This window comes from Aspergillus uvarum (genome assembly GCF_003184745.1).
Source record: "Aspergillus uvarum CBS 121591 unplaced genomic scaffold BO82scaffold_6, whole genome shotgun sequence".
Classification (NCBI taxonomy): domain Eukaryota; kingdom Fungi; phylum Ascomycota; class Eurotiomycetes; order Eurotiales; family Aspergillaceae; genus Aspergillus; species Aspergillus uvarum.
This window is the reverse complement of record NW_020291303.1, coordinates 749,200-775,689: the sequence shown is the minus strand read 5'-3', so window position 1 is coordinate 775,689 and position 26,490 is coordinate 749,200. Positions and strand designations below refer to the sequence as shown.

Genomic DNA, 26,490 nt, shown 5'->3' with positions numbered 1-26,490 from the left:
CTTCTCGCATAGATATCACTCAGCTGTGGTATGTAGATAATTTTGGTAAGACTCCTTCCCGGGAGGCAAACTCAAACAACAATTGATGTTGACTTGTGATGCTCTCCACTAGACTCAATCACAGAAGAACATAACATTTGCTTCCGTTGATCGAGTCGGGATCGTGGCGCTGGGTTCATGACGTTTTTCCTTGAGAAATCGCCCTTCCTGGTAATTTTGTGAGACAGTGATGGTGGTGTATTGTGCTCGTGGCTATTGTGCTCGGTTTGATCCAATTATTATGAAAGAAGTTATAGGCAGTGTGTCCTTTGTCCAACTCAAATAATGCCAAGCTGACGCTTAAAAGCGGAAGACAAGTCGCTGCAGTATAAAGACAGACGTTTGTCGAGGTCAACGAATGAGGTCAACGAACGAGGTCAATTAACGAGGTCAACGAACCGAGCCAAAAGTTCTTGTCTGGCATGTGGTCTTCATGACTAGCTCAGCGCGTAACGACATTGATATTGTGCGCGCGACCATACGCGACGGCTTCATACAGAACATGTTCGCAGTACGCAACGTTCAGGTACTTCAGTCGCGGCAAAACCTCCGATGACGACGACGCCGGATCAGCGAACGTCCTGACCAGACGCCCGGTGACATCGGTGGCCGAGACGTCCAAAGCGTACAGATGTGGCAGATGCCGAACCAGCGCCTTTACGCTCATGTCAGTGGCGCCGCGCAGAGCACAGATCCCGAGCTCGGTTAGGTCCACGGGATGTTCGGTGAAGATGCGCTCCAGCTGCGCATGATCGAGCCTCGGGCAGCTGGTCACAACGAGCTTCCGGATCGGCGCCTCGGCGGTGACGAGGAATTTGCGGAGTGTATTGTGGGTGACCCAGTCGAGGTCGCGGAGGATGAGGGTGTGTAGGTGTCGGAGGTGTGGAGATTGGTCGAAGGGGAAAGGGAACACTTGGCCAAGGGGGCAGGTGCCCGCGTGGATGCTGAGGTGCTCGAGGGTGGAGGGTAATGCGAAATTTCCGATGAAGACGCCTTTCAGTTCTAATCTTCGTAGTTTGGGGAATTGGTTGGGGTCGAATGATAGCGTGTATGGTGACCAGATTCTGGGGTACGAGTCGATCCGAATCTCTTCAAGGTTAGGCATGATGCAGGGTTGCGATTCCTTTCAGGGTTAGCCTGGTCCAATGATGAAGAATTAATAAGCAGGAACAGGAAGTATGCGATTATGCGATACATACCGTTGCAGCCGGGAGATAGAGAGCAGCTACGCGACCTGGTGGTGGCACGGCTGCTCCTTCAGTAGAGAGGGTAATGCTCCGTAAGTTTGGGAGATGGGCGGGCCAGCGGACTTTGATCTCAGGTGAAGGCTGCGCATTATGAATCTCTAGGCGCTCGAGATTGGTGAGGCTCGTCAAGAAATTGGCGATGTTCTCTTGTGATACAGGTGTTCCTTTAGCGATGACCAGAGTCTTCAATTGTTTGCAGCTCTTAAAATGGTCGTATAGTCTGTCATGACGCTGGATGGGATCGCCAATCTCCAGGCTCTCCAGCTTCGGACATCTACTGAAATATTCAAGCACTTTTCCATGAGAAGTAGTCGCTATGTTGGTCACCATAGCATGGGTAAGCATGGCACGCGAACGCTGAATGTATGTTCGGATGGAGCGCGATGTCGCTTTGCGACGGGCTTCGCTAAGATCAAGACGCATCCACAGATCCTGCAATGACAGAAATTGTTGCCATCCTTTGGACACGCGAGTACAAATCCTTAAAGCGTTGACTGTCAGTGATAACGATGACAATGGACAGTTGTACTGCGCTTACACAATTTCCCGGAAAGTCAGATGTCGGAGGACCATCATAGCTACCTCGAGCGGCAGGACACTGAAAGGATCAAGACGTTTGACTGCCGCAGCATCACGCACTTTGCAGTACATTTGGAGGACAAGCTAATCCACTTCAGTACACATCATCCCCAGAGGCAGATTATTTTTTACGGCAGGGTACCCACGTACCTTGCGACGCGGGTTATCACTGGACAGTGACTTCAGCCCGTAGCCATATGCTTTCAAGGCTTTGGCACGATCACCAGTCAAGAGTAAGACTTGACCATAGCGTAGAATACCCTTTAAAAGCCCAGACTTAGCACTTTGTGGCAGCAATGTCAATGCGATACGAGGCAGAGCATACCCGTCCGTCCTTGGTGTCCTTCCGAATCATGTTTCGAGAATCGGTCAGAGCTCGGTCATACTGGGCAAGCTTGATGTATGTAGCTGCTCGATTATCAAGTATGCTCATCACATCCGCCTTCTTACAAGAGAGGGCCTATGGAGCCATATCAGTCAGTTTCCTGACCTTATCGACCGCGAAGGGCAATCAGTACCTCGGTGAACGCATCCAGAGCACCCTGATAGTTACCCTGCTTGAAGAGTAACTGTCCTCGCTGCTGCAGGGAGTCTCCCTCGCTGCGAATGACCGGTGTCATAATGGCCAGGCGTTTGAGACAACATAGAAGAGTAGAAGCCGAATTAGGGAAAAGTGAGGGAAACGCGTGGACAACGCGCACGATAAGGAAAGTGGATACCGAAGTTAACGCCCGATAAAGTGGCTGAGGTAAGCAGAGCTGCGAGAATGGCTGTTATTGCCGGCCGGAGAGGCCAACCGGGGCGGTGGGACGATGGGACGATGTGCGCGGGCGGTGGGCGGTGGGCGGTGAGCGGTGTTTACATTCTTCCTGTTTTGGGGGGTTTCCGTCCGCGACAGAAAAATAACAGTCGGGCAAATCAAAAGAAAAGACGACGGTTCGACTCAGCTTCGTTTAGAGCAGTTTTCTCTGCATAGGCACCTGCGTGCCACTAAGCTTGCTGGCAAGCCATGGAGCCACAGAATCTGCAGGCTGCATCCACCTACATCAACAATGTACTATTGGCCAGGGGTCTGTTGAAAAGCGGCCGCCCCATCGAATTCGCCAATCCCGAGGATGAAGATGGAGGCTCCGTAGCCACCATGGGCAGGATCATCGATTTGGTCAATGACTTGGTCCTGCGCAGAGATGTATGTGACTGGACTGGCTCTCACCGATTAGCAATTGGCTGACAGTCTTGCAGCGGGAAGCCGAACACCGAGAGAGCCTCGCAACTACGATCAGGACTCTGCGAGCGGAGGAGTCTCACAGAACTGCGGAACTGGTGCGAGACATGATACGCTTAGCGGTCCCCGGATGTGCTTGATGCTGACGACTTTGAAACAGGACAAGTTCAAGGCGAAGGCATCCGAACTCACCCGATCGTTGGCTTTGGCTGAAGCGCAAGAACGGTCCTTGAAGGCCACCATCTCAGGGGCTGAGGCGACTATCCGAGGACTGAAGGAGCAAGTGCAGCGAATGAGAGCCACTGTCCAGCAAATTCGAGCTCAATGCGCCAATGACATTCGCAAGCGCGACTCCGAGATGCAGAAGCTCAAGATGCACCTGGCAGAGCGACAACGAGGAAGGAGGGATGGACTGACGGTCACAACCATCAATATCAACCCAGCCACCGGCCAGCGTCCGCGTCCAAGATCTATCGCCGGTGGCGAAGGTCTGAGCGATCCCGGTTATAGCCTGAAGCAAGAAACGAACGACTTCTTGACCGAGCTCTGCAAGAATTTGAGCGACGAGAATGATACCCTTATCAAACTAGCACGGAACACAGTCGAGACTCTCAAGGACTTGCAGGGCTTGTCGTCTACAGAGGAGGAGGAAGGCGGTCTCGCCGGCACGATGAGCCTGAGGGCTCCCAGATTGTCCCATGGCTCGGTCACTAGTCTTCCGGCCTCGTGCGACGAGCTATCCGCCCAGATGGACCGCGTACTCGATCATCTCCGAACGTTGCTCACCAATCCTTCATTCGTACCGCTTGAGGAGGTCGAAGTACGCGACGAAGAAATAAAACGTCTCCGCGAAGGCTGGGAGAAGATGGAGGGCAGATGGAGCCAGGCACTGACGATGATGGATGGGTGGCACAGGCGCATTGCTGATGGAGGACACTCAGTGCAGGCGGAGGAGCTCCGTCGGGGAATGAGTCTCAATTTCCGCTTGGATGCAACTCAGAGACAAGAAGAAGAAGATAACGGTCAGGAAGCGGCCATGCAGTCGCCTGTCCTTGAGGATCAGCCGACTAAGGAAGAAGAAAAAGAGGAGAAAAAAGCACCATTCGCCTCCAGCAAGACTAATCGCGCCTTGTCTGATCGAAAGATCAAGCCACCGTCAGGCGAAATCAAGGTGAAGAAGAACAACAAGGCTTTGAAGGAGAAAAGCGACAATATCATGGCAGGACGATCGCCTAGAAAGGTTTCATTCACGCCCGGGCTTCAGAACTCACCCAACACTGTCTCGCCACCCGAAGATGAAATCGTCCCAGTAAAAGCCCACCGCTCTAAGATGGTGACGCGCAGGACAGCCAAGGAAAAGACCGAGTCTAAGGCTGCTTCTCCTCAAGTAAGTCAGCCTCTTGCCTGTGATCGAAAACATCATTCTAACTAATACAAAAACCAGAGCTCCAATCCATCGCGAATGAGTGTGCCACAAAAGCTAGCCGCAGTAGAAAACGAGGCTCGGGCTGCCGAGCAAACACGTAAGGAGAACGAGAGCCGCAAACGCGGCCGGAATCTCAAGGGTTCTAGCAAAGCGCAACGTGACCGGCGCAGAAGCACACTGACCAGTGATGAACTCGGAGAGCTGCTGGGAATGCCTTCGAGATGAGCTTACGGCTGACTACAATGTCCGATGATGAAACTGTTCGATACCCCTGTCTACTGTCTGAGTGTATATCATTCTTTGTTTACTTTTTTGGTGCGCGGTGCGCAAGCGCTGAGCCCCTATACGAGGTCATGATTCTCAGGTGTCTTCTGAGCAGTATACTAATTAGTCAAATACATTATCCAAATAATCCTGTGATGTCATAAGCATTCTGCGACATTTTGGTCTGGCATGTAGTAGTGATTCTTTCGCCCTCTTAATCCGTCTGTAAGTGATGCTAGAGGCAATTGTTGGGTTGGGATGGGAAGAAGTTACCTCAAACTGGAAGTGGATGAGGCGGCACATCTGTATGATGGAGGGCCTTTTGCACTAGGAAGAAACCCCGTGATTCTTATGTATCGTATTTCAAGATGCCGGAATCAACATTATCCATTCATTATTCGAGTCCACTAACAGACACCTTTGGAATTACCAGCTCGAACGGGCATCATTCAAAAGAAGTAGAAGTATTGGCCGTCTCAGGAAAATCGTTTCGCTATGTCATCAAATATGCGCTCCGCTCGGATCAATATCGCTCCAACAGCCACTGTCTCCGTGTATCTTCGTCCATTGAATCCAACTTCTTTTTCTCTGCGCGTTTGACGAGAAGGTAGTTCTCGACTAGAGTTGCTCCAAGAATGTCCTGCAAAGCAGTATCCGCTTCCAGTTGCTCAAGGCTCTGAGAAAGCGACTTTGGCAGTTGGGTAGTGATGCCATAAGATTGACGGCCCGCTTCGTCCAGGGTTGCAGCGTCATCTATCCTAAGTCAGCACGTGGGAAACGCCAAGGCAGATTCTGGCATCTGAAACCAGAATTAGAGATACTCACATGGACAATCAGAAGCCGTCAATGGTTCATTGGTCTTCAAGCCAAGGTAGGCCGCAGCCAAAAATGCCGACATGGCTATATACATATTTGCGAGTCCGTCCAAGGTCTTAATCTCCCAGTGCCCTGCGGAGATTTTTCGGATTGGAGTCTCACGGTTCTGGGTACCCCAGGTAACCCACTCGCTTCCGGCCCATAGACCAGAGCACACCCGATCATAACTAACCTCTCCGGCGAGAGCAACGGCCATCAGGGCTGGGTAGTGCTGAAGAATACCTGCAAGAAAGCTATCCTCCTTCGTGGATGGGGTGATAGAAAGGTGCGCGTGAGAAGCTGTGCCAGCAGCATGAGGATAAGGACGGGGATGCAACGTCGCGCGAAGACCATGTTGTTCAGCAACCTGAGTTACTACCTGCCGTGCTTTCAGAAGGGTATCAACCGCCGCCACAGGTGACCCAGGCGGAAGGACAAATTCGAATTGACCTGGAGCGGATTCGGCGTGGAACTGTTGGAGGTCAATGCCGATAGACGCAAGAGTCTCGGCAATCTCTTCGAGTAAAGGTACCATGCGCCTGGTCTCTCTGGTCATTTGCGACCAAGAATGATTTTTCACACACGGAACGAATTCCTCCTTGTTGGTATCGGGGTTTATAATGCATTTCATAAACACAACTTCGATCTCAAAGCCGCAAAGGACTTGAATACCATGTTCAGTCTGCAGCCGGGCGGTCACATTTTGCAGAAGGCTTCGAGGGCATCCCGGCAAAGGTGTGCCTTCCTCTGTAAACCACCAGCTCATAACGGTTGCACTTTTGGAGTCCAGCCCCACATTGCGGGAAAGTGTAGATAAATCCGGCTGCATGTAGAACTGGCCAGTTGTAGAGCCTTCGGGGCATACTGAGTCGTTTTGAAGCATCTGCTGAGTGGCTAGACAGACTCCAATGCGACGTTGGTTGCGTACGATCTTGGTAAATTCCTGCACCGGAAAAATGCGTAGGCGTAACGTCGCGGTGTAATCGAAGAACTGCAGCCATATGTACTTAACATCCGGATTGTTTCGTACAAAGCACTCCCAATCATCGCTTGATGATCCCTGTAAGGGGCGAGACAAAGGCTTATGTGTCTTGTCGTAAGCTGCAGTCTCGTTCAAACTGTAAAGGCGATTCGAGTTCTGGAAAAGAATATCTGCGGCTGCGGCCTTAGCCTGGTCAATGGCGAAATCACCTTGACGGACATAGTCCACAAGAACCTAAACTGGGTAAGCTCACAACGTCAATAAATCATAGGCAGTTCGTACGAACCTTCTCTAGTGCATCGCGGAATTGCTTGTTAGCAAGCCAGTACGTCTCCGGATAAAAGTGGCCGTCAGTGCTCCACAGGAGCCGGTTGGTCGGCACTATTTCCAAGCTCTCTCTGATTATAGACTCTTGAGCATCCCGACTCACCATCGGAAACACTTCTCCTAGATCCAGATAGACATTAGGGAACACGCATGCAAGGTAACCTGCCTCGCGGGTGTAGGGGTAAGAAGAGTGTAACAAAACAAAGTCCACCTTGGGATATCGTGCAATTAAATCTTGTAGGTAGGCGGGGTTTGAGAGGATCAAGTTGATATCATTATCACCCAGTCCAGTGTGAAGTTGCAGTGGTTTATTAGGGCCTGAAGGTGTTGTGGTACGGGCGACTTGGACTAAGTCCAGAGTCTGCCGAACCACCCAGTCGTTTAAGGGCTTGTCTTCGATACGGTACGAAGAACCACTCCCTTGCTGGATTGTTCGGGCAAAAGACTGCAGTAAACGGCTGTCATCACCCTCGTCGTCAGCGGATTGAACGTTCAAGCCAGTTCGATAGCAGACGACAGATTTGAACCCCACTACAACGGGGTCTGCAATAGCCTTCTCGATATTTTGATGGAAATTTTCACGGAATTGATCAAAGGTCTGTCTTAAATTGGTCATGTCATCTAGGGACTCCGAGTATCCTTCTGGAAGAATGGAGGCGAGGACCTGGGCGGCCACCACCTCAATCCGTACAATTCGCTTAGTCGGAGCTGCAGTGAAGCGATCATGCCAGTCAAACGGCTCAATATCCTCATCAGTCAGAAGATCATCCAGGAGAAGGCTATGCGTTCCTTCGAGGCAGCGACGGATCAGGTCATCATAATCGCGCTCTACCCATCTATCTCGAGCCGCCTTGACGCTGTCCCAATCATTAGTGGGACAGTCATACAGGCTTGCAAGCTGATGAGCAGCCCGTTGGAGCGGCAACGTAAGAGGCGCATTCTCTAAAGCAACACCTTGTGCTTCTGAGGTGATCTGCTCGAAAGCGTACTTTGCATAATTGCACGCATTGGACTTGTTGAGGAGATTATGGGCATGGTTATCGATGAGAGGATGGGTTTGGACCAGCTGCCGGAGGGAGGTAAGCGGATCCATGGTGCATGGGATTTGGTTGGCCCGTTCGGTCGATCAATCGCTAATGGCTGCGCGGCACTCGGCAGTAGCCGGAGGGTTGAAACAGGGAGGCGGGCACCGTCTATAAGAGGAGGGGGAAAGTAGGAAGGAAAGGATTAAAAACGAGTATATTTGCAAGAGGTATGATGGAAGTTGGACGCAGAGTAAATAGCTGAGCAGGAGAATGTGGATGTGGATGTGGATGATAGAAATAGAAAGTAGTCAGAGGATACTCCGACAGTGGAAGACAAGGGATGGGAAGAGGGAAAGGCGATGATTACCCTTTTAGGCAGTTCGCCAGCTCCCGCCGACCGAGCGTTCGCATTTATTACGGTGAAAAACATATGCTCCGTAGTCAAGTAAGAGACATCGGAACGATGTCCGTCCCATTTCTTCTTCGAGGGCTTCAAATCCAGCATCTTTGTCGACGATGAGTTGTGAAAAAGGTAATCTCCGCGCGTAATGGCAATCAACCTTATACCTCGGTTGAAGCGCAAGTAGGAAATCTATACGACATCTGCTCGTCAACCATACGCAATCCGGTATCTTCCACGACCACCAGCGGAGCTATAGCTCCACCAGTCGATCTACTCTTAGATTGTATATAGGTCTAATAACTACTTCACTGTCCATGTCACCGGATGTTGGTTCTGGTGCCAACTTCCGGTGCACAACTCCTAATAGTATTTCCGTCCAGCGCAACCGAGTCATCATTAGTCGCTCCGTGCTATCCCGGTGTATACGCGACGCCTTTGGAAAACGCCATAGCTCTGCCATTAGCGTTACGGTCTTGTTCTAAGCGAAGAGATCTGGGCCTTTGATGCAGGCATGGCCCCGACTATACCCGATGTAATCTGTTTTCCTAACTAACGACTCATTCTCTCGAGCACAGATACGAGAGGAGTCGAGCAAAAAGAGGAGAGGAGCTGCCTGCTGGCCACATAGCACAATTAGCCGGAATTCGGTCATTATGCCACTCATTAGCCCGAGATGAAACGTGCTATGGGGCTCCAGTCAGTGTCTCGGAAGACTACAGAGCTGGTGGAAAGACTTGAAGCTGCCATTCACAGTTCACACAGCTCTTGGGCGGGGCTGTCAGACCTGAGTGAGCTGTACTTGAGTATAGTGTGTGCGACCGCGACTCAGCCACAATTTGGTGAAATCTCCTGTCTGACGAGTGGAAGGAGCACGTATTGTGTATCTTAAATCGATAGAGATGGCTGAGGTACCGTCCACTGGGTCGAAAAAGTCCATGCTTTCACACCAACGGCTCACACGGAAACACGGCCCGAGGATCGGCATGCCGAAGGAACAAGCTCTCCCTCCTCACAGGCTCACCGAGCTCGTTAGTCTCGGCCGACCCATACCGAGCCCAGAAGCCGTTGTCAACCTTCTGGATCACCAACACAATATCCAGAATACCAGAAAGGATCGATAAATGACAATCGAAAAGAAGATCTTACTTTGGTCATGTGCCTGCAGGTCGATCACCGATGAGTATTAGGTCATCTGCGCAAACAAAGCAAACTCAACTCACAGATTGCGGCGGCTATCCCCGGTGTCCATGTGACGTCGAGGCCGAGGCCAACCGCCTTCTCCGCATTCCCCAGGAATTCCAGGGAGACTGGATAGATAGCAGCTGCCCGTACATGCCAGAGGATCTCTTTTTCTATCACAGCATCATTGTATGATTTCAGCACTGCATAGAGATACATCATGGTGCTCAGCATCTCTCGTTCGTTAAGTCGCTCTTATGCACGTTTACCGGTGATATCTCAGCGATGGGGTAGCTCTATATCGCAGCGTCCGGGATCTGACCGGTATGGCGCTCCACAAGGCTCTCCTTTCAGCAAAGTCTTGAGTTCGATCGCTAAAGATTATCTTAGAGTCCGATTTCCAGGCGCTGTCAATAGCAAATTCACCACCGATATGGAATTCATCAACCCCACCGAAGTGTCCAACATCCCTACCTACCGAGTTATGGACTCCGACGGAGTCCTGGTTGATAAGACGCGCAAGCTCCTCGATATACCGAAGGAGCAGATACTGGAGTGGTACAAGAATATGATGACGGGTAGGTGGGAACCTGTTCCCCACGGTGACCACTTAGCATCTGATCATGGCTAGTGAGCGTCATGGATGTCATAATGTTCGAGGCTCAGAGGCAAGGCCGATTGAGTTTTTACATGGTGATAAGCCCACTCCCACCTAGTTTATGAGAACTTGCTACGGAGAGGATCTAACAGCTCGGAAAGGTTTCTGCTGGAGAAGAGGGTATCAGCGTTGGCTCCGCCGCTGCATTGACTCCCGACGACGTGGTTTTCGCTCAGTATCGTGAGACCGGAGTCTTCCAACAGCGAGGATTCACCCTAAAAGAGTTCATGAGCCAACTCTTTGCCAATCAACACGATAATAGCCAAGGCCGTAATATGCCCGTTCACTATGGCAAAAATTATCCTAGAACGGTAAGTGACCTACCTGTACGAAGTGGGGAGCTTTGATGTATGATTGCTGACAGATACAGCACACAATCTCGTCACCTCTTGCAACCCAGATACCACAAGCCTCTGGCGCTGCCTATGCTTTGAAGTTGCAAACCCTTCAGAACCCCGATATACCACCTCGAATCGTAGCCTGCTACTTTGGTGAAGGTGCTGCCAGCGAAGGCGATTTCCATGCAGGTCTCAACATTGCCGCGACACGATCCTGCCCCGTAGTCTTCATTTGTCGCAATAACGGATATGCCATCTCAACGCCAACCCTGGAGCAATATCGCGGTGATGGCATCGCGAGTCGTGGAATTGGTTACGGAATTGATACTATTCGGGTTGATGGAAATGATATTTTTGCTGTCTACGAAGCGATGCGTGAGGCACGGCGAATCGCTCTGACCGACGGCGGCAAGCCAGTTCTCATTGAGGCGATGAGCTATCGCGTCTCACACCATAGCACCAGTGATGACAGTTTTGCCTATCGAGCCCGAGTTGAGGTGGAGGACTGGAAGCGTCGCGACAATCCGATTATCCGTTTGCGGAAGTGGTTAGAGAATGAAGGGATATGGAACGAGGATACTGAGCGAGACACACGCGATCAGCTTCGCAAAGCAGTGCTGAAAGAGTTTGGCGAGGCCGAGCGTGAGTTGAAACCACCACTTCGGTCTGCGTTCGAGGGGGTGTACGAGGAGGTCACGGAGGAGGCGCAAGAGCAGATGAAAGACCTTAAGCGTATTTTGGAGACATACCCTGAGGAGTATGACATTCGTCAATTCAAGGACGGGATCAACGGACTGTAACGTGCGTTTGATTGATGATTTGCGCATCAGGTGATAAGTATACATCTAGACGAACAATCAAACAATCAAGGCCTGCATTCCTGTAACATCATGCAGTGGTTGTCGTGTCGCAGAACCAGCGAAGAGCTATGCTCGGGACTAGGATATCTCGTATTCGAGTAGGCCTCATGATCGCAACCACTGCGCCAACACTACGACGACACGTGACCTAACAAGGGCAATTCACTTCCTCTTTAGGCAAGCATCGATCATAGGTGAGTCAGGTTGAGTCGAGTCCAGCCTGAGTCCACAATTTCTCTTTCCCCTCTTCTCCTCACCCTCCGCTTTTCCATTTCCGAGTTGTGAGACCGCCTTCCTACCACACGCTCAATAGCCGGGATAGCCGACGCAATTGATCTCATTTTGGCTTTCTGCAGAAAAAAACAGGGTGGTCCAATATCTGCACATGACTTTCGCTTCATACTTACTGCCATGCACTACCCTTGTTAGGGAACCAGGGCCTCGCCCCAATTCCATGGGACGCTTCGATATCGGCACTGAGGCCTGACTTACACTACACCGCCTGTTGGTCTTCCGTCATCGGGGTGGTGCAGTCGCCTACGGGCAAAAATCGAGTCAACTTGACCTCATCGAAGTATAATGAAATGCCATCACCATCCTCGCCTCCCCCTGGAAAGCAAGCAGAGACAAGTTTTGAGCATAAGACAGAATAACGATGTATGTGGTGGCGATCCAAACTTAATCAACAACAGACCGGCAGAATCCTGTCTCAAGGCGGTCACTTCTGCGTGGTTTCCCGCACTTTACGGAGTACCGGACGGGCAATAATCATGGGAAAAGTGAATTCCAATCTGCGCCCATCTAGATTCTTTTGATTCTCTGGAGTCTGGAGAGACCGGCAATGTTTATCCACTTAGCCCAGGCCACGCACAAAACCTCCGGGACAACAGGGGAAGAGGAGGGTCAATGCTCAACCATCCCGCGGCCGCGGGAGAATTTCGATCGAGTAACAGAAATGTCAAATTCAGGTACCCCTCCGAGTTTTGATCGAGTAAGAGCATCTCCTTTGGCAGAAAAAAGTCGAAATTTTGTCTCGCCCCAGGGGACCCCCGATGGCGGATGCCGGAGGCGCCCGATACATCCGACCCATGGGTGAAGAACACACAGACCCGGACATTTCACGACCCCCCTTCGCGAGTGTCTGCCGCCTGGACGGGAGCAACAATGGAAGGGAGGTCGCAAAGACGAAGAGAACGAAAGAAAGAAAACCTTCCACGATGCGACACAAGCACTTCTTTAAGTCACGAGAGCAGCTGATAAGGAGGCTCATGATCAACTTGCACCTTTCCGGTGTAATGCAGAATAATCTTACTCACCCATTCCATCGTCAGGAGCTTAACCGTTAAACGAGAGGCAAAGAGAGGAAGACCCGGTGGATCTGTCACTGCTGTGGGCCCCGATTTCTGTTACTCGATCAATATTATGGACGATTGGCCTACTAGATAATCGGCGAGGCGAAGAGGAACAATGTCTGCTTATCACGTCGGATACTTAAAGAACCCCTTATCGGAGGGCCTGACTCGATCGTTTTTTCGCCCATTGCCTGCCTTATCAGAGAAAGGAATCCCTTGCCTACCGCCATTTCCGCCTTATCGGCCTATCAGCCCTCCTTCTCCTTATCTTTGTCCAGTGTTCAGTAGTCTGACTGTCTGTCTCGACCTTTTGTCTGCTCTGTCTCTTTGACTCCTCTCCTCTCTTGTCCTCTCTCCATACTCGAGTGCTCCCAGTTCATAGCCACAAATGGAGCCCGTTCAAATACCGTCAATCATAGTGATTGTCTCCTCGCGAGCCGTTATTTCGGGGCGTTTGACGGCAGCCACTATCGTAATCTCCCGCACCAGTGGAAAGATCACGGCGGTTTTCGATTCCGTGATCCCTGCAACCGACTTTCCTGCCGATATTCCATACACGGACTATTCCCCTCATGTCCTAATGCCTGGGTTGGTTGACGCCCATGTCCACCTCAATGAGCCCGGCCGTACCGAATGGGAAGGCTTCTATACAGGCACGCAGGCCGCTGCCTTTGGTGGAGTCACCACGGTCATTGACATGCCCTTGAACGCTATCCCGCCTACCACCACAGTAGCCAATTTCAAAGAGAAGCTCCGTGCAGCTCATGGAAAGTGCTGGGTGGATGTTGGCTTCTATGGCGGCATCATCCCTGGCAATGCCGGTGAATTGAAGGCTCTGGTGAATGAAGGTGTTCGTGGCTTCAAAGGATTCCTTATCGATAGTGGGGTAGGTGACTGTTCCCCTGCATCTTTAGTCTCTGATAGTGTATATCCATACTAACCTTAAGTAGGTTGACGAGTTCCCCGCCGTCTCCTCGGATGACATCCGAAAGGCTATGACAGAATTAGCTGATGAGCCCACAACTCTGATGTTCCATGCAGAAATGGCTGGAGAGACGGAGCCTACACCGGAAGGGCCCGTTGAGGCGTACTCCACGTTCCTTGCATCTCGTCCGTCGTCTTATGAGACTCGTGCTGTTGAAGAGATCCTATCCTTGTCCCATCTAGCTCCTAAGCTTCCTCTGCATATTGTGCACCTGTCTGCAATGGAAGCGATTCCGTTGTTGCGCAAGGCTCGCGCGGAGGGTGTTCCCATTACTGCTGAAACATGCTTCCACTATCTGTCCCTGGCTGCTGAGGAGATCCGTGACGGTGATACCCGCCACAAATGCTGCCCCCCTATCCGTTCGCAGTCCAACCAGGACCGCCTTTGGGAAGAGGTAGACCGTCACGCCGATGACGGTGTCATCAAGACCATTGTGTCGGATCACTCGCCTTGCACACCCGACTTGAAGCTTCTCCCAGCTGACGTGCCTGGCGGCTGCACATCTGAAAGTCCCGCCACCAACGAAGGCAGTTTCTTTTCGGCATGGGGTGGCATCTCATCTGTTGGCCTGGGTCTTCCTATTCTGTGGACCGAGATCAGTCGCCGCAAAGACCTCGCCACCAGCACCGATGAGACCATGACCCAGCAAGCTCTCCAAGACATCGTGCGCCTCTGCTGCACCAACACGGCCCGTCAGGTGGGCCTGCAGAACCAGAAGGGCGATCTTGTTCCCGGTCACGACGCGGACATCTGTGTCTTTGACGATACCACCGAATGGGTCGTCGAGCCCAGCACCATGCTCTTCCGGAACAAGTGCTCCCCTTACCAAGGCCGCACGCTTCGCGGCATGGTTCGCGAGACCTGGCTGCGTGGTGAGAAGGTCTTCAACCGTGAAGCTGGGTTCGCCAGCAAAACCCCTACCGGAGGTCTTCTGCTCGACAAGCGTGTTTGATTTCTTGTCCTTCGAGACTTGGAACGGAGTCACATGTTCGAGTTCGAGCTCGAGTTCGAGTTCGAGTTCGTCCTGACCATACCTCAAACCAATCCTTTCGAGTTGCTGTGCAACTCCAGTCCCCCTAGCACGATACCCGCTAATGACGATACCTCTTAATCATGACATAAATCTAACCCAGCGAGCAAAGCATATCATCAGCATTGTTTCTCATAAGCATCTCAAGAGTACCTAGTCATTTAGACAATGAATACACGCACATACCTTCATCATAACCAAAAAGCACGCATACATACCTGTGTCCCTCTCCCCTTGTAGAAACCTTCTCTGCGTTAGAAATCAAGTTTTTGCGATCCAGATAGTGAAAGTTTGGCGAAGTCAGAAAGTTGGAGTTTCGTGTGGAGAAGAAGAAGAGCAGAGCCAGTTTCCCCCCCCCTCCCCACCCCTTCGTGGACTGGCAACTAAGCCTTTCAGGCATCTATCATCATCCCCCCGTCACCGCTCTATGGCGCCATCCCGCCTTGGCGGGTTACAAGGCCTTCCCTTTCAGCATTACTACCAGTACAATAATCTACTTTTCTGCAATTGTTTTAAATGATGCTTGCCTCATCAATTGGGATTTGTTATTCGCACAGCCTGTATGTTGAGTCCAGTACAGTACTCCTAAGCACCAAATACCTGTGTATAGATTGTAGACGGTTGGTTTATACCGAGTCTCAATCGGATTCAACCCCTTGGAAAATTGAAATGAGATTTCATGACACTGTTCATTCACTGCTTTTTCTTCCCATATCAAACGCAGAAACATAATGCATCAGCTCGCAGAACGCAACAGGATGGAGACATAAGATATGCATAAATCACGGAGGAAGCCTAGTAGAACAAAAAAGGCATGGCAAAGGTGAACATAAAAAGCACAATGGAGGGAGGGTATCGACATTCACAACAACAGCAACAACTACAACAACCACAACATGACTTCTCAGTCCGGGGCAAATACCCGAAAGAAATTGCTGCCAAGCTACACTCTCAGCTGGCGCGTAGTCACAATCCTTCAAGATATAAAGAAATACCCATATAGCCAGCCTCAACATCATAGTCGCCACCCAAAACACACCCATTAAATCATTTCGTTTTCTTCATCTCTTCCACGACGACTACATCGCCACTACCGACGCTGGCCGACCCGTCCAAGGACACCACTTCTTCGTCCCCGTCTTGGTCGTACTCCTCGCGAACGCGTTGGCGCCCGCGTTCCTGCATCGAGTCCCGAATGCGGCGGTTGACTTCGCCGAGGTCATCCTTGGACTTGATACTGAGGGGCTTGAGGAAGGTCTCATACAGATTGAACCCAGCGCTGCGGGAGCGGCTGCGTCCGTTGCGGCTGGCGCTGCGATTGCGGCTCTCGGGCTCACTGGGGGGCATACTCTTGAGGCGAGACTGGTAGGTATCGTCTCCGGGATGTTCATGGTCGATCAGTTTCTCGGATTCGAAGTCCGGGAAGATTTCAGGGGCGAAGTTGTCGATTACGTCGACAACTTTGGCAGAGAGAGCTTGACGCTCGGCGCGAAGTTTGGCGAGTGAGCTGGCGGAGCGAGGGTCGAGAGCGACGAAGAGAGGGGGCAGAGACTTGAGGACGTCAATGCCAATTTCGCCAATGCGGAGACCGGCGAAGGAGACAGAGATCATGAGGCCGAAGAAGAAGATGGAAAAGAGTGCCAGGGGAATTGAGTCGGAAATGTAAGTCCGGGCGTTTATCCACCACGGGACGACAGAAGCGTAGAATCCATCATGGCGGCAGTAGTGTAGCCAGATGGTCACAATAACAGTGTACCAAGTGTAAAGCGCTGGGGCGAGACCCATGGCGACCAAGATCTTCCAACTGCCGACGACGTCACGGCCCTCGAGTTTCACGACCGAGTTGGCTAGCGCAGCACGTTGCTTTTTCATCGAGACAACCTTGGCGGTGACGAAGACGGGCCAGAAGAGGGCGACGGAGGGTAGAGTGCCAACGGCCAGGGTCAGAAGTTCGCCGACACGGTAGAGCAAGGTGCCCAGAACCAGCCACCAGGGGCGGTGCTTGACGTCGCCCCATTCAACTTGGTGGTCGCGAATTCCCACAGCACGAAGTCGGCGGTTGTAGTCAGAGATGGCTTTCTTGAGTTGAAGTACCTTTGGTTCGTCTTTGAACTGGGTGTAGCCTTTAAGGAGACGTCTGTTGAGCTCGATGACGACCGGAAGGGGCAGCTTCATCCTGAGCGGTTTGTACAGTCGACGAGTGGCCTGAATGACCATCAATGTCTCATGGTCAGGAGCTTGTTGGGTCACGGTAGTCAATGCCTCTGTGATCGTTTCCAAGAGAGAGCCCACCGCATTCCGCTTGGAGTTTCCACCAGCCTTGAACGCTTCAATCTGATCCGGGTGCACCTGAACGGGGTTTCCGAATTCCACCACGGCACGAGAGCGGAACTTGTTCGGATGGAAGTAGTTCATACCACACGGGATGATGGACAGCCCGCAGTTGGGATCCAGCGCCAGTGTGCCCAAAGCGATAATAGCCACACCAGCCTTCAATGGGAGAAGGCTGGGGCGATCGTGACTGCCACCTTCGGGGAAGATACCGATGCAGCCACCAGCAATCAGTTCGCGGTACACTGCATCAAACATTTTGCTCTGGTTGATGTGGGGAGCGATCTTGAAGTTGGTTCCCTTACGCAGAGCAGCATAGAGAGGATGGTCTTTCTCAAACGTCTTGAACGGCTTGCGCAGTCGGATCGTGTTCGCATCTATGATCTCCTCGATTGCCTGTTGCTCGGGACTCGACTTGCCTACACGGGGGAGGATAATGGTCCCGCCCACCATGAACTGCTCACTCGTGAAATCGCAATCGCGTCCCTTGAGCAATGTCGGGTCGTTCTCCGGGTCTGGGAGGTAGATTTCACCCTTTGCGGGCTTGACATGATCCATCGACCGCACAACGGGCAGCGCCCCCATACATCCAGCCATAGTTCCAATATAAGGTTCGCGCATCGACTTGTCGGCGATCAGGAACGAGATGCGACGGTCCGCATAGTACTTCATGATGCGCATCAGCAGGATCGAATCCACAAATTGATTAGCATGGGGGGCGGCAACAATGATGACGGGGCCCCGCTTGGGGATCCGCCATGCACCGCGAGAGTAGACCTCGCGGAAGAAAATGTCCAGACAGAGGGTGAAAATCCACACCCCCAGGTCATATAGCCACGGGATCATATATCTCCGAGCCATGGCTGCGTCTTGGGTTACTCGAACTTGTTGAGACCGAGAAAAAGAGAAGAGTAGAGAAAAAGCAAAAATCGTCAATATTGCCGCGGGGTGTGCCTCGTTTCTTGTCCCTCAACTCATGACCGCGGGGTTGAAACGCTTTATCGGCCTGTGAGTGTGACGGGAGGTGACGTTGCGGCGGGTTTTCTTTCTGGGGACAGCCAGCGCGTGCGCGCGTTGATAGTCGTCTAGCACGCAGACTGGGCGGATGAGGCGATAGTCGGACAGCTTTTTCCACTGGCGTCGACACTATGCCGCCCAAGACAGGATACACTGCAGCTACTGAAGCAGTCGTTGGTTGGGAATGCAGCTGGAGATGCAGCGGAAGAAGGAAAGTTCTTGCGAAATAAATCAAGAATTGAGCGCAGAATGATGCGAATCGAACGATCTCCGGAGGAATTCGGATGTTGAAGCTAGCTTTGATTAGGTAAGTTACTCCGTCGATCTGGACCTCTCCGACCGACACAGAAACGGTTGGGACCCAACACTGGGGACAAAGAGTTGGGGAGTCTGAACTTGTAACTTGTACAGTACAGTAGATAAGGAGGAGGACTCGGGGGTCTGGAACAATGCTCTGATACCAATCAGGGTCCTTAATGGTTGCAAATCTGGACGCGTGTTGGCTCTCCGGGGAGGCGCGCGGGGCTGCATGATGTACATTATGGTCACGTGATATGCCACCGTTACGTCTGACCGGACTCGGAAGGAGCTAGCGCCAATCACGGCGGTTTCCCCCACTCCGAGGGGGTCTTGGTAATGCTCGCTGCAATACGAGGGTGGGAATACGGTCATGACTTGACTGCTATAGTACACGGGCTTTTCTGACCAGGGCTCATTTAAACCTTCTCGGCCTCAGCCAATAGTTCTTCAATCTTGAAATTCTGCACGTCACCCCGAGTGAACATGCGTAACAACTCTCCCTTCCGCCCACTAGCTTGTCCACCAAAGTCATAGAATCGCTGCACGCAGCTAACCAGCCAGCTGGCATCCGTGATAGAAACACCAGAGTCCGGCATCACCTGGCCATGCATAAGGACCAGTCCCTTGTCGTCTGCGAGATCAAGATGGTGGGTAATAGTAGTATGCGGCTGGGCAAAGGAGCCATGCAACTTGTAGGCGGCAAGATGCGTGAAGATGATTGTGGAAGTGTGGGAGTTGGCAAGTGAAGCGTGGGTGGCCGATGGAAATGGGGCTGATGCCGGGGGGTGGAAGGCCCACTGGAGGAAATGGATGTCTGCACCACCATTGGCATTCTCGCTGTTCTCACCCTCCGCGGCCTCGGACTGCGTCGCATTGCGTGGTAGAGGTAGTATAAACTGGGGGTTTTGGCGCGCGGCAGACAAAATGCGCTGGTATGTCTCCACGGGGATACAGGCACAGATGGAGTGGGAGTTATTGGCGTGCCGGAGGCGCCAGAGGGCTTCGATTTCCTTGGGTGGCAGACTGCGGATCTTCTCGACGTCGAGGAAAGAATCGAGACCTTTAATGGCACCTGATTTCGCGGAGGTCGTAGCCTTTATCGCAGCCTGAGCTTGAGGGGAGGGAGGTGGGGTTGGAGGGGGAGGAGGCCCGGTGGTGGAGGGAGACGGTGTCGATGGTTCGGGGGTGATTGAGGTGGATGCTTTACGGCGAAAGTCTTGGATCTTTTCCTTGTAGGCATCCTTCAACGATTCAATGTCCTCATGGCCCTCCCTAATGGTTTCAATATGAGACTCGCGATGGCGAGGCTTTGAGGATTGCTATTGACTCACTGTTGGGCTTTCTGGTCAAGCTTGGCCTTGTACCTGTCCAGCACCTGTTTGGGGTCATGGTGTGTCGCGAGGAAGCGGACATCATGTACTTGGGCCCACCTCCTTTGCTGATAGCGCAGGAAAGAGGTTCTGCTCCGAGATAGCGACTGGAAAGCTGATGAGCGAAAGGAGGACATTTTCAAGATTGGAGCTCTGCCGCGGAGTTGGCGAGTTCAGGTTCGAAAAAGTGCCGGAGCCGACGGTTCAGTTTGAAATGCTTATGTAAGCACAGCATCTTAAGTTAAGGTTGACTTATACTTTTTATTTTTTATTCCAGGCATTAAGTACAGTACATGAAAACTTACCGTGAACTTTTCATATTGAATGTGGGTGTACATCAGGACAGATAATTAGCTACAGGACTGGCGAATTGGCTCAGACGTGTGGCTTATCGTACCCAGATTGAAGGTTGACCATGCCATCCTGTACATGCATCTCAACCTCCATTCTCTCGATCATTAACTCAGATAAAATACCTGACAGAGCTCAACGCTAGTGGTCACTTATAGATTAGCACTCGTATACAGCATGCATTGCTATTGCCGTCACTGCGGGCCGGTAGAATTCAATCAGATTATATACATCTTCGATCATTGATTATGCCCAAGCATATGTACCGATATTGTCAATATTTTAATCTTATTGGCGGCATGATTGAGCGTTCCCCGCTCAGACGCCTATCAGTCAGCTTGTGTGTTCTCTTATGCTATCTCATTCTCATCCTCTGCCGCAAGAGGTTAGCAGTGGGTTAATCTATACGTCCAGCGGTGGGCACTAATTACCAGGTAGCGCCCCCTCCCCTTGCCTAGTAGCATACTCCATCCTCCAGCTCTTTGCTCTCCTTTTCCCAATATTCCTACTTAATCTCTGTCGACTGGGAGTCGGTTCTTGACAGCTTTGAACACAACGCCATCACTGGGCTAGATCCAATGGCGAACACGTCTGACTCGATAGATGCTCACGAAGAGAATGCGCCTCTATTAGAGGCGAACAGAGCTCAACCGGCATCCGCCTCGAGATCACAAAAGCTGACCGTCATGATTGCAGCGTCCATACTCATTCTCGCCGTGGATTTTGGATTCTACTTAACTGCCGCCCCCCAAACCAAGATCTTCGAGAATATTGTCTGCCAGAATTATCTGACTACTCTTGGCAACCCAGCAGACACCGTTCCAACAGAAGAAATTTGTAAGTCTGAGCCGGTGCAGAGTGAGTTGGCTCTCGTGAATGGATGGAAAGAGACATCCGACGTTTTACCAGGTATGATGACCCGCTGAATTCCATTGTGCCGATGCTGATGGCGCTACATCCTAGGCATTCTTTTGTCTGTTCCGTATGGTGTGTTGGCGGACCGCTGGGGGCGCAAACCGGTCCTCCTTCTTGGTCTCCTGGGGACCCTCCTCGGGGAGCTTTGGGTCCGCATCGTGTGTAAGTGGGAATACGGCCCTTGCCTACATGAACTGTGTTTCCGGCTAAGGCAATGATAACAAGGCTTTTATTCCACTCTCCTACCACTGCGGCTGGTCTGGCTGTCAGGGATGTGGAGGCTCATTGGCGGTGGGGACATCACCCTCTCATCTATTGCTCTGGTTATGGTAGCGGACCTGTTCGCCGAGGAAGAGATGTATGCGATAGCCCTTCTATGGATAGTCATATTGTCGCATTTGCTTATTTGCCTCTAGAGCCACAGCCTTGTTCCGCCTGACCAGCATTGCGATTGTGTCTGAAATCCTAGCCACCCCAGTCAGTGCATATCTAATGACTCGTGATCCATGGCTGCCATTCATGCTCGGACTTGGGGTTGCCACCCTCGGATCATTGGCAGCGTTTCCCATGCCAGAAACCCTGAACGACGCCAAATTCAAAATTAGCCCGACGATTGTGACCAGTGAAGAAGAGACACGGTCGTCTCTGGACGGAAAGACCTCGGTGAGGCAGTATATCAAGGGCAAACTCCAGGACCTCCAGGACTCGGCCAGGTTGATGATCGGCAGCCCAGCCATCGCCATCTGTCTCTTTGCCCTGTTTGTCACATCCATCAGCAAGCAATCAACGAGCCTCTTGTTACAATATACGTCGAAACGTTTCGGATGGAGTATTGCCGATGTAAGTGGCATCGCCGCCGTCACCTTTCTCTTCAAGAAGCTTGATGTGCTCACCACCCCTCTAGGCTAGCCTCCTCATCTCCTTGCGCGGTCTCATCATACTCGCAAACTATCTACTCATCATGCCAGCCTTGTCCTTCCTACTCGTCCGGTATTTCAAACTTTCAGCTTCGCTGAAAGACCTACTCTTGGCACAAGGAAGTAGTTTCGTCTCCGCTCTTGGCTTCTTTGTCATGGCCACGGCCGCATCGCGGGCCGTTCTCATCCTGGGCATTGTGCTGTTCTCGTTGGGGGCTGCCTTCGCAGTGTCATGCCGCAGCTTTGTGACCGCGCTGGTCCGGCCGGACCGCGTGGGAACCCTCTATTCGTCAGCTGCAGCTATCACGTCATTTGGGATGGTGATTGCCAGTCCACTGCTGGCTTACGCGTTTCGGTTGGGTCTGCGTCTAGGGCCCGCATGGTTCGGGCTGCCATTCCTTTTGGCGGGAGGAATGTATCTTCTTGGTTCCTTCTCTTTGCTGCACTTGAGGGTACCTGATAGATTTCATGAAGATTAACGATAGGCCGCGCTCAACAGCGTGGCCTAACGGCACGCAGAAGTATGAAGTTTATAATGCAAGGCAACTGGCCAATAACATGGCCGAATATACCAGGAACAAACTGCAGCTAGGAACGGAGCAACTTGTCCGTGGGAAGAATAAAAGGACATCATTTGGTGAAAATTTCCAAGTCCAGGAGTAGTAGGTATGTGAGTACGGAATCTAGTCGATAGCTTGAACTCCCGAAGCGAGAGACCGGTCAACTGCTCAACTGCTATTGAGTACAGTAGATTTAAATCTCTCCATCAACACTTGTGAACGGCAGGATCAATACATGATCAACAGGATAATCCATCTTATATCTGGAACCAGATGGCTGAAAAACACATTTAGTCACCTCTCCCCCAAAGAAGATTAGCGGCAGGAGCCTGTCTTATAGACTTCTCTCCTGCCATGGCTGTTAGCCTAGGCCATCCCTTTCGTGCAGCCCGGTAGCCCGTGCGCTGAAAGCGCAGATGCTCTTATGGGCAGCCTGCATTATCTCCACCTTGCAACTTTAGTTCCCAGGCTAAGTCCAGGCTCATCGATGTGACTAGCTGGGAGCGACTGCGGATGATATAGAGCCTGCCCAGACTTTGCCCTCCATCTGAAGCGCGTGTCTCATCTTGATTGTCGACAGCTAGCCCCAACGCGGAGGGATCCTCAACCCGCTGTTCTCTCTTTCCTCACAATTCACTATGAAGTTTGACAAGCTCCTGGCTCAGACAGGCCCGGCTGGCGGTAGTTCCGCATTTTGGAAGAATTCAAGCATTGGTTCATAGGGCTGCACTAGAATGTTCGGTGCCGCAGGACCCTGCATAGACTGGGGTCCGGATCTCCTTGATATGTAGAACTTCTGCAGCGGTCAATCAATAAGTTGACATGCAATCATGGATCTGTGAATTTGATTGGTCTGGTGACAGTCTCTGACGCATCAAGAGCCGTGCGATACGCAGAACGTAGGTCCTTTCAATGCCATGAATTCGAAATGATCGTGGACGCTTGGGTCACGTTGAAGCTATGCGACCTGGGACTGGAGTCGTAAACTTGTGATCTTAAAGTTATGATTTGGATTGGAAGAGACAGACAGACAAACATGCCCTCACTCCCTACTCTGCAACATATAGTTCGCTCGGGGTGTTGATTCGGGATATGAATTGAGAGTTGAAACTAGTTGAAACCACAGAGTATCAACTGGTGGACCCGAACGGGTAATTCTCCGAGCGGGGAGGAGGGACTTCCGGTGGAGAGTTTGACCGACGGTGTACTCTGTCCAGGACACCCCCTTTCCTCCCCCACGTTTTCGGTTCCCCAAAAGCCAAGAGCCAGAATTTCCCCTCCTGCGGACGGGGAGGAAAGTGGAGGCTATTTTCACTCTTCTCGGCCACAGACTGGAGGACCCCAATTTCTCCGGCGCTTGACCCGACTGGGTAAGGTGTTGTGGCTGTCGTCTCCACCAATCGATGGTCCAACGGAAGGACTGAAGGGAAAAGAAGCCGGAGGAATCTTTGGTCTTTGGCAGTGGTCTTTCTCAGCTGTCGAAAGTTGAAACAGTCAAGTGACATCATTTTGCATTGCATTGCACTCACGGCTCCTTCTCCTACGAGAGGCAGCGGAAGATGCGAGGAGACTGGCTATCGGAGATGAGGGTAGGTGCAGTACGTACAGTACGTACGTACCTGCTTCGTCTTGGCCGGACTAGAGTAGTCCTGTCGACAATTTCTGGGTCCAGCAATGGTTGAAGTCGAACGGTTAAACCTGAGGCCATCCCACGCGCTTGGCCCCACCGAGGGGTATTGACTCTTGAAAGTTGAGACCGACTGGCGGGGTAAAATATACTACTTTCTTTCTAGATGTCGTGACTGCTTTCTCCCCCCCCCCCCCCCCCCCCCCCCCCCCCCCCCCCCCCCCCCCTCCCCAAAAAAAAAAAAAAAAAAAAAAAAAAAAAACACTCAAGCTCCTCTCGTATTTCTTTCGCAACCTCCTCCTCTTCTTCCCTTGTTTTCCTTCTCTCTTCTTTTCTCCTCAATTCCCCTGAAACATTCTCATCTCCCTGTTCCTTCTCTACACCGTTCATTGATCATATTCACCTCATTCACAATGTCTCTCGGAAAGAAGGTCACTCTCAGCTCCGGCCACGAGATCCCGTAAGTTTCTCGCCGGTTCACCATATCAAAACACATTGGCTCACCTCTTCCAGCCAGCTGGGATTCGGCACCTGGCAGTCCGCCCCCGGTCAGGTCGGTGAGGCCGTCTACCACGCCCTCAAGGCCGGTTACCGTCACTTGGTAGGTTTCCAAAGCACCTTCGGAGTTGAGGCAGAAGCAAGCTAACAACACAATCTAGGACTTGGCCACCATGTAAGCCATTCAGGACGACCAAATCACTCATCCAGACTGACCATTCCCAGCTACCAGAACCAGCGTGAGGTTGCCCAGGGCATCAAGCGTGCCTTCCAGGACATTCCCGGCCTCAAGCGTGAGGACATCTTCATCGTGCGTATAACCATCTCCTGACACCGGCGTGTATCTTCTAACTCGCACCAGACCTCCAAGCTCTGGAACAGGTCAGTTTAAGCAACTCGCCACGCTCGATCCCGACTAACCCCCCCGCAGCCAGCACCACCCCGACGATGTCGAGAAGGCCCTGGACGAGTGTCTTGCTGAGCTCGAGCTCGACTACCTTGATGTAGGACAATGATATCCCTCAATTGACTCTGCAATCGCTAATAGCCCCAGCTCTACCTGGTCCACTGGCCCGTCTCCTTCTCCCGCGGCAACGACTACTTCCCCCTGGTTGAGAACAGCTCCGTCGAGGGCGGTGACGTTGCCATCACCGACGAGATCTCCATTGTTGACACCTGGAGAGCCGTGACCAAGCTCCCCAAGAGCAAGGCCCGCACCGTTGGGGTTTCCAACCACATGGTCGAGCACGTAAGAACCGGCCCTGCCCTCCCACAATGACCGAACCATACAATTAACCCCCGCAACAGCTCGAGGCCATCATCAACGCCACCGGTGTTGTCCCCGCCGTCAACCAGATCGAGCGCCACCCCGTCCTGCAGAGCACCGAGCTGATTGAGTACGCCAAGAAGAAGAACATCCACATCACCGCCTACTCTGTACGTTCCCTTCCCTCCCCTCAAAACCTCGGGCTAGTTCCCCAAGCTAACCATCAATGAAACTAAAAGGCCTTCGGTAACAACGGCTTCGGCGTTCCCCTCCTCGTCACCCGCCCCGAAGTCAAGGAAGTCGCCGAGTCCGCCTCCCAGCGCCTGGGCAAGACCGTCAGCCCCGCCCAGGTCATCCTCGCCTGGTCCCAGGTCGGCGGCCACAGTGTCATCCCCAAGTCGGTCACTCCCTCGCGCATTGCCGAGAACTTCCAGGAGGTGGAGCTCACTCCCGAGGAGGTCGAGAAGGTCTCCGCCCTGGGCAAGGACCGCAGACGCTACAACACTCCGTACATCGCCAACGTGCCTCGCTGGGACATCAACATCTTCGGCGAGGAGGAGGAGAAGCCTGCTTCCCACAAGGTTGTTGTTTAAATGTGCTGGTCACTTTTGTTTGATGATTTGTTGGGAGAGGGAACAAAACCATAACTTCAAAACCGCCCAATATGATGTGATATGTGTATAAATGAATTGAAGGTGGATAGATTGAATAGATATTTTCCTTCCACTACCTCTATCGCTTTCTCTCTGAAATAAGCGCCTGATGTCAAGTGTAGTCATTATGGTGCATACCTCGCAAGGCATCTCCTGCCCGGACTCGTAGGACCACCAAGCGGAGACTGACTACGGTGAATAAGTTGGGAACACGCCCTGGGTGGTTTGTTGGTCGGTACTCGACGCACCTTCAAGGTTAGGTTCTGATCCTAGCCCAGGTTGCAGGCAACAGCATCCGTAGATTTTCAAGTTCCATTGGAGGGAACTACTTCTTGCCGAAGGGAGACAAGAGCATTTATGTATAACCAGTACTATTCCATCATCATCATCATCATCATCATCATCATCATC

At 51.9% G+C, this 26,490-nt stretch overlaps 10 protein-coding genes across 10 annotated transcripts; 5 read left to right on the top strand and 5 right to left on the bottom strand.

Moving 5' to 3' along the window:
• Positions 1-3: 3 nt before the first annotated feature.
• On the bottom strand, positions 4-2,485 carry BO82DRAFT_302324 (Leucine Rich Repeat domain protein; the record flags this gene model as incomplete). Its single annotated transcript, XM_025632115.1, has 6 exons — positions 4-1,162; positions 1,239-1,767; positions 1,825-1,949; positions 2,016-2,126; positions 2,191-2,325; positions 2,384-2,485. The coding sequence occupies 6 exons, from the start codon at positions 2,483-2,485 to the stop codon at positions 482-484; spliced, it is 1,683 nt and encodes a 560-aa protein (XP_025495958.1). The 3' UTR covers positions 4-481.
• A 300-nt stretch (positions 2,486-2,785) lies between these two features.
• On the top strand, positions 2,786-4,926 carry BO82DRAFT_429245 (uncharacterized protein). The gene is made up of 4 exons (XM_025640512.1): positions 2,786-3,054; positions 3,108-3,188; positions 3,251-4,477; positions 4,535-4,926. The coding sequence occupies exons 1-4, from the start codon at positions 2,875-2,877 to the stop codon at positions 4,739-4,741; spliced, it is 1,695 nt and encodes a 564-aa protein (XP_025495957.1). The 5' UTR covers positions 2,786-2,874; the 3' UTR covers positions 4,742-4,926.
• Positions 4,927-5,150: 224 nt separating this feature from the next.
• On the bottom strand, positions 5,151-8,146 carry fluG (extracellular developmental signal biosynthesis protein FluG). The gene is made up of 3 exons (XM_025632114.1): positions 6,904-8,146; positions 5,606-6,851; positions 5,151-5,533 (listed from the first exon to the last, which is right to left on the bottom strand). Exons 1-3 carry the CDS (start codon positions 8,035-8,037, stop codon positions 5,304-5,306), a joined length of 2,610 nt encoding a protein of 869 aa, XP_025495956.1. The 5' UTR covers positions 8,038-8,146; the 3' UTR covers positions 5,151-5,303.
• A 1,567-nt stretch (positions 8,147-9,713) lies between these two features.
• On the top strand, positions 9,714-11,437 carry BO82DRAFT_302319 (thiamine pyrophosphate-dependent dehydrogenase E1 component subunit alpha). Its single transcript, XM_025632113.1, has 5 exons — positions 9,714-9,875; positions 9,942-10,129; positions 10,183-10,244; positions 10,311-10,520; positions 10,580-11,437. The coding sequence occupies exons 1-5, from the start codon at positions 9,772-9,774 to the stop codon at positions 11,345-11,347; spliced, it is 1,332 nt and encodes a 443-aa protein (XP_025495955.1). The 5' UTR covers positions 9,714-9,771; the 3' UTR covers positions 11,348-11,437.
• Positions 11,438-12,912: 1,475 nt separating this feature from the next.
• Positions 12,913-13,868, bottom strand: BO82DRAFT_166684 (uncharacterized protein). Its single transcript, XM_025630308.1, has 2 exons — positions 13,826-13,868; positions 12,913-13,752 (listed from the first exon to the last, which is right to left on the bottom strand). Exon 2 carries the CDS (start codon positions 13,523-13,525, stop codon positions 13,337-13,339), a length of 189 nt encoding a protein of 62 aa, XP_025495954.1. The 5' UTR covers positions 13,526-13,752; positions 13,826-13,868; the 3' UTR covers positions 12,913-13,336.
• On the top strand, positions 13,725-14,874 carry BO82DRAFT_351072 (Metallo-dependent hydrolase). The gene has a single exon (XM_025634324.1). The coding sequence runs from the start codon at positions 13,755-13,757 to the stop codon at positions 14,694-14,696; it is 942 nt and encodes a 313-aa protein (XP_025495953.1). The 5' UTR covers positions 13,725-13,754; the 3' UTR covers positions 14,697-14,874.
• A 789-nt stretch (positions 14,875-15,663) lies between these two features.
• BO82DRAFT_166640 (glycerol-3-phosphate acyltransferase Sct1) lies at positions 15,664-18,402 on the bottom strand. The gene has a single exon (XM_025630307.1). The coding sequence runs from the start codon at positions 17,964-17,966 to the stop codon at positions 15,822-15,824; it is 2,145 nt and encodes a 714-aa protein (XP_025495952.1). The 5' UTR covers positions 17,967-18,402; the 3' UTR covers positions 15,664-15,821.
• A 436-nt stretch (positions 18,403-18,838) lies between these two features.
• Positions 18,839-19,929, bottom strand: BO82DRAFT_380814 (ATP11 family protein; the record flags this gene model as incomplete). Its single annotated transcript, XM_025637791.1, has 2 exons — positions 18,839-19,694; positions 19,754-19,929. The coding sequence occupies 2 exons, from the start codon at positions 19,927-19,929 to the stop codon at positions 18,839-18,841; spliced, it is 1,032 nt and encodes a 343-aa protein (XP_025495951.1).
• Positions 19,930-20,618: 689 nt separating this feature from the next.
• BO82DRAFT_302305 (MFS general substrate transporter) lies at positions 20,619-22,678 on the top strand. Its single transcript, XM_025632112.1, has 5 exons — positions 20,619-21,052; positions 21,107-21,220; positions 21,284-21,416; positions 21,475-21,898; positions 21,963-22,678. The coding sequence occupies exons 1-5, from the start codon at positions 20,722-20,724 to the stop codon at positions 22,452-22,454; spliced, it is 1,494 nt and encodes a 497-aa protein (XP_025495950.1). The 5' UTR covers positions 20,619-20,721; the 3' UTR covers positions 22,455-22,678.
• A 1,746-nt stretch (positions 22,679-24,424) lies between these two features.
• akr1 (putative aldehyde reductase (AKR1)) lies at positions 24,425-26,136 on the top strand. Its single transcript, XM_025634323.1, has 9 exons — positions 24,425-24,622; positions 24,676-24,763; positions 24,822-24,835; positions 24,886-24,970; positions 25,022-25,041; positions 25,091-25,163; positions 25,214-25,408; positions 25,468-25,596; positions 25,666-26,136. Exons 1-9 carry the CDS (start codon positions 24,576-24,578, stop codon positions 26,017-26,019), a joined length of 1,005 nt encoding a protein of 334 aa, XP_025495949.1. The 5' UTR covers positions 24,425-24,575; the 3' UTR covers positions 26,020-26,136.
• The last annotated feature ends 354 nt before the right edge of the window (positions 26,137-26,490 follow it).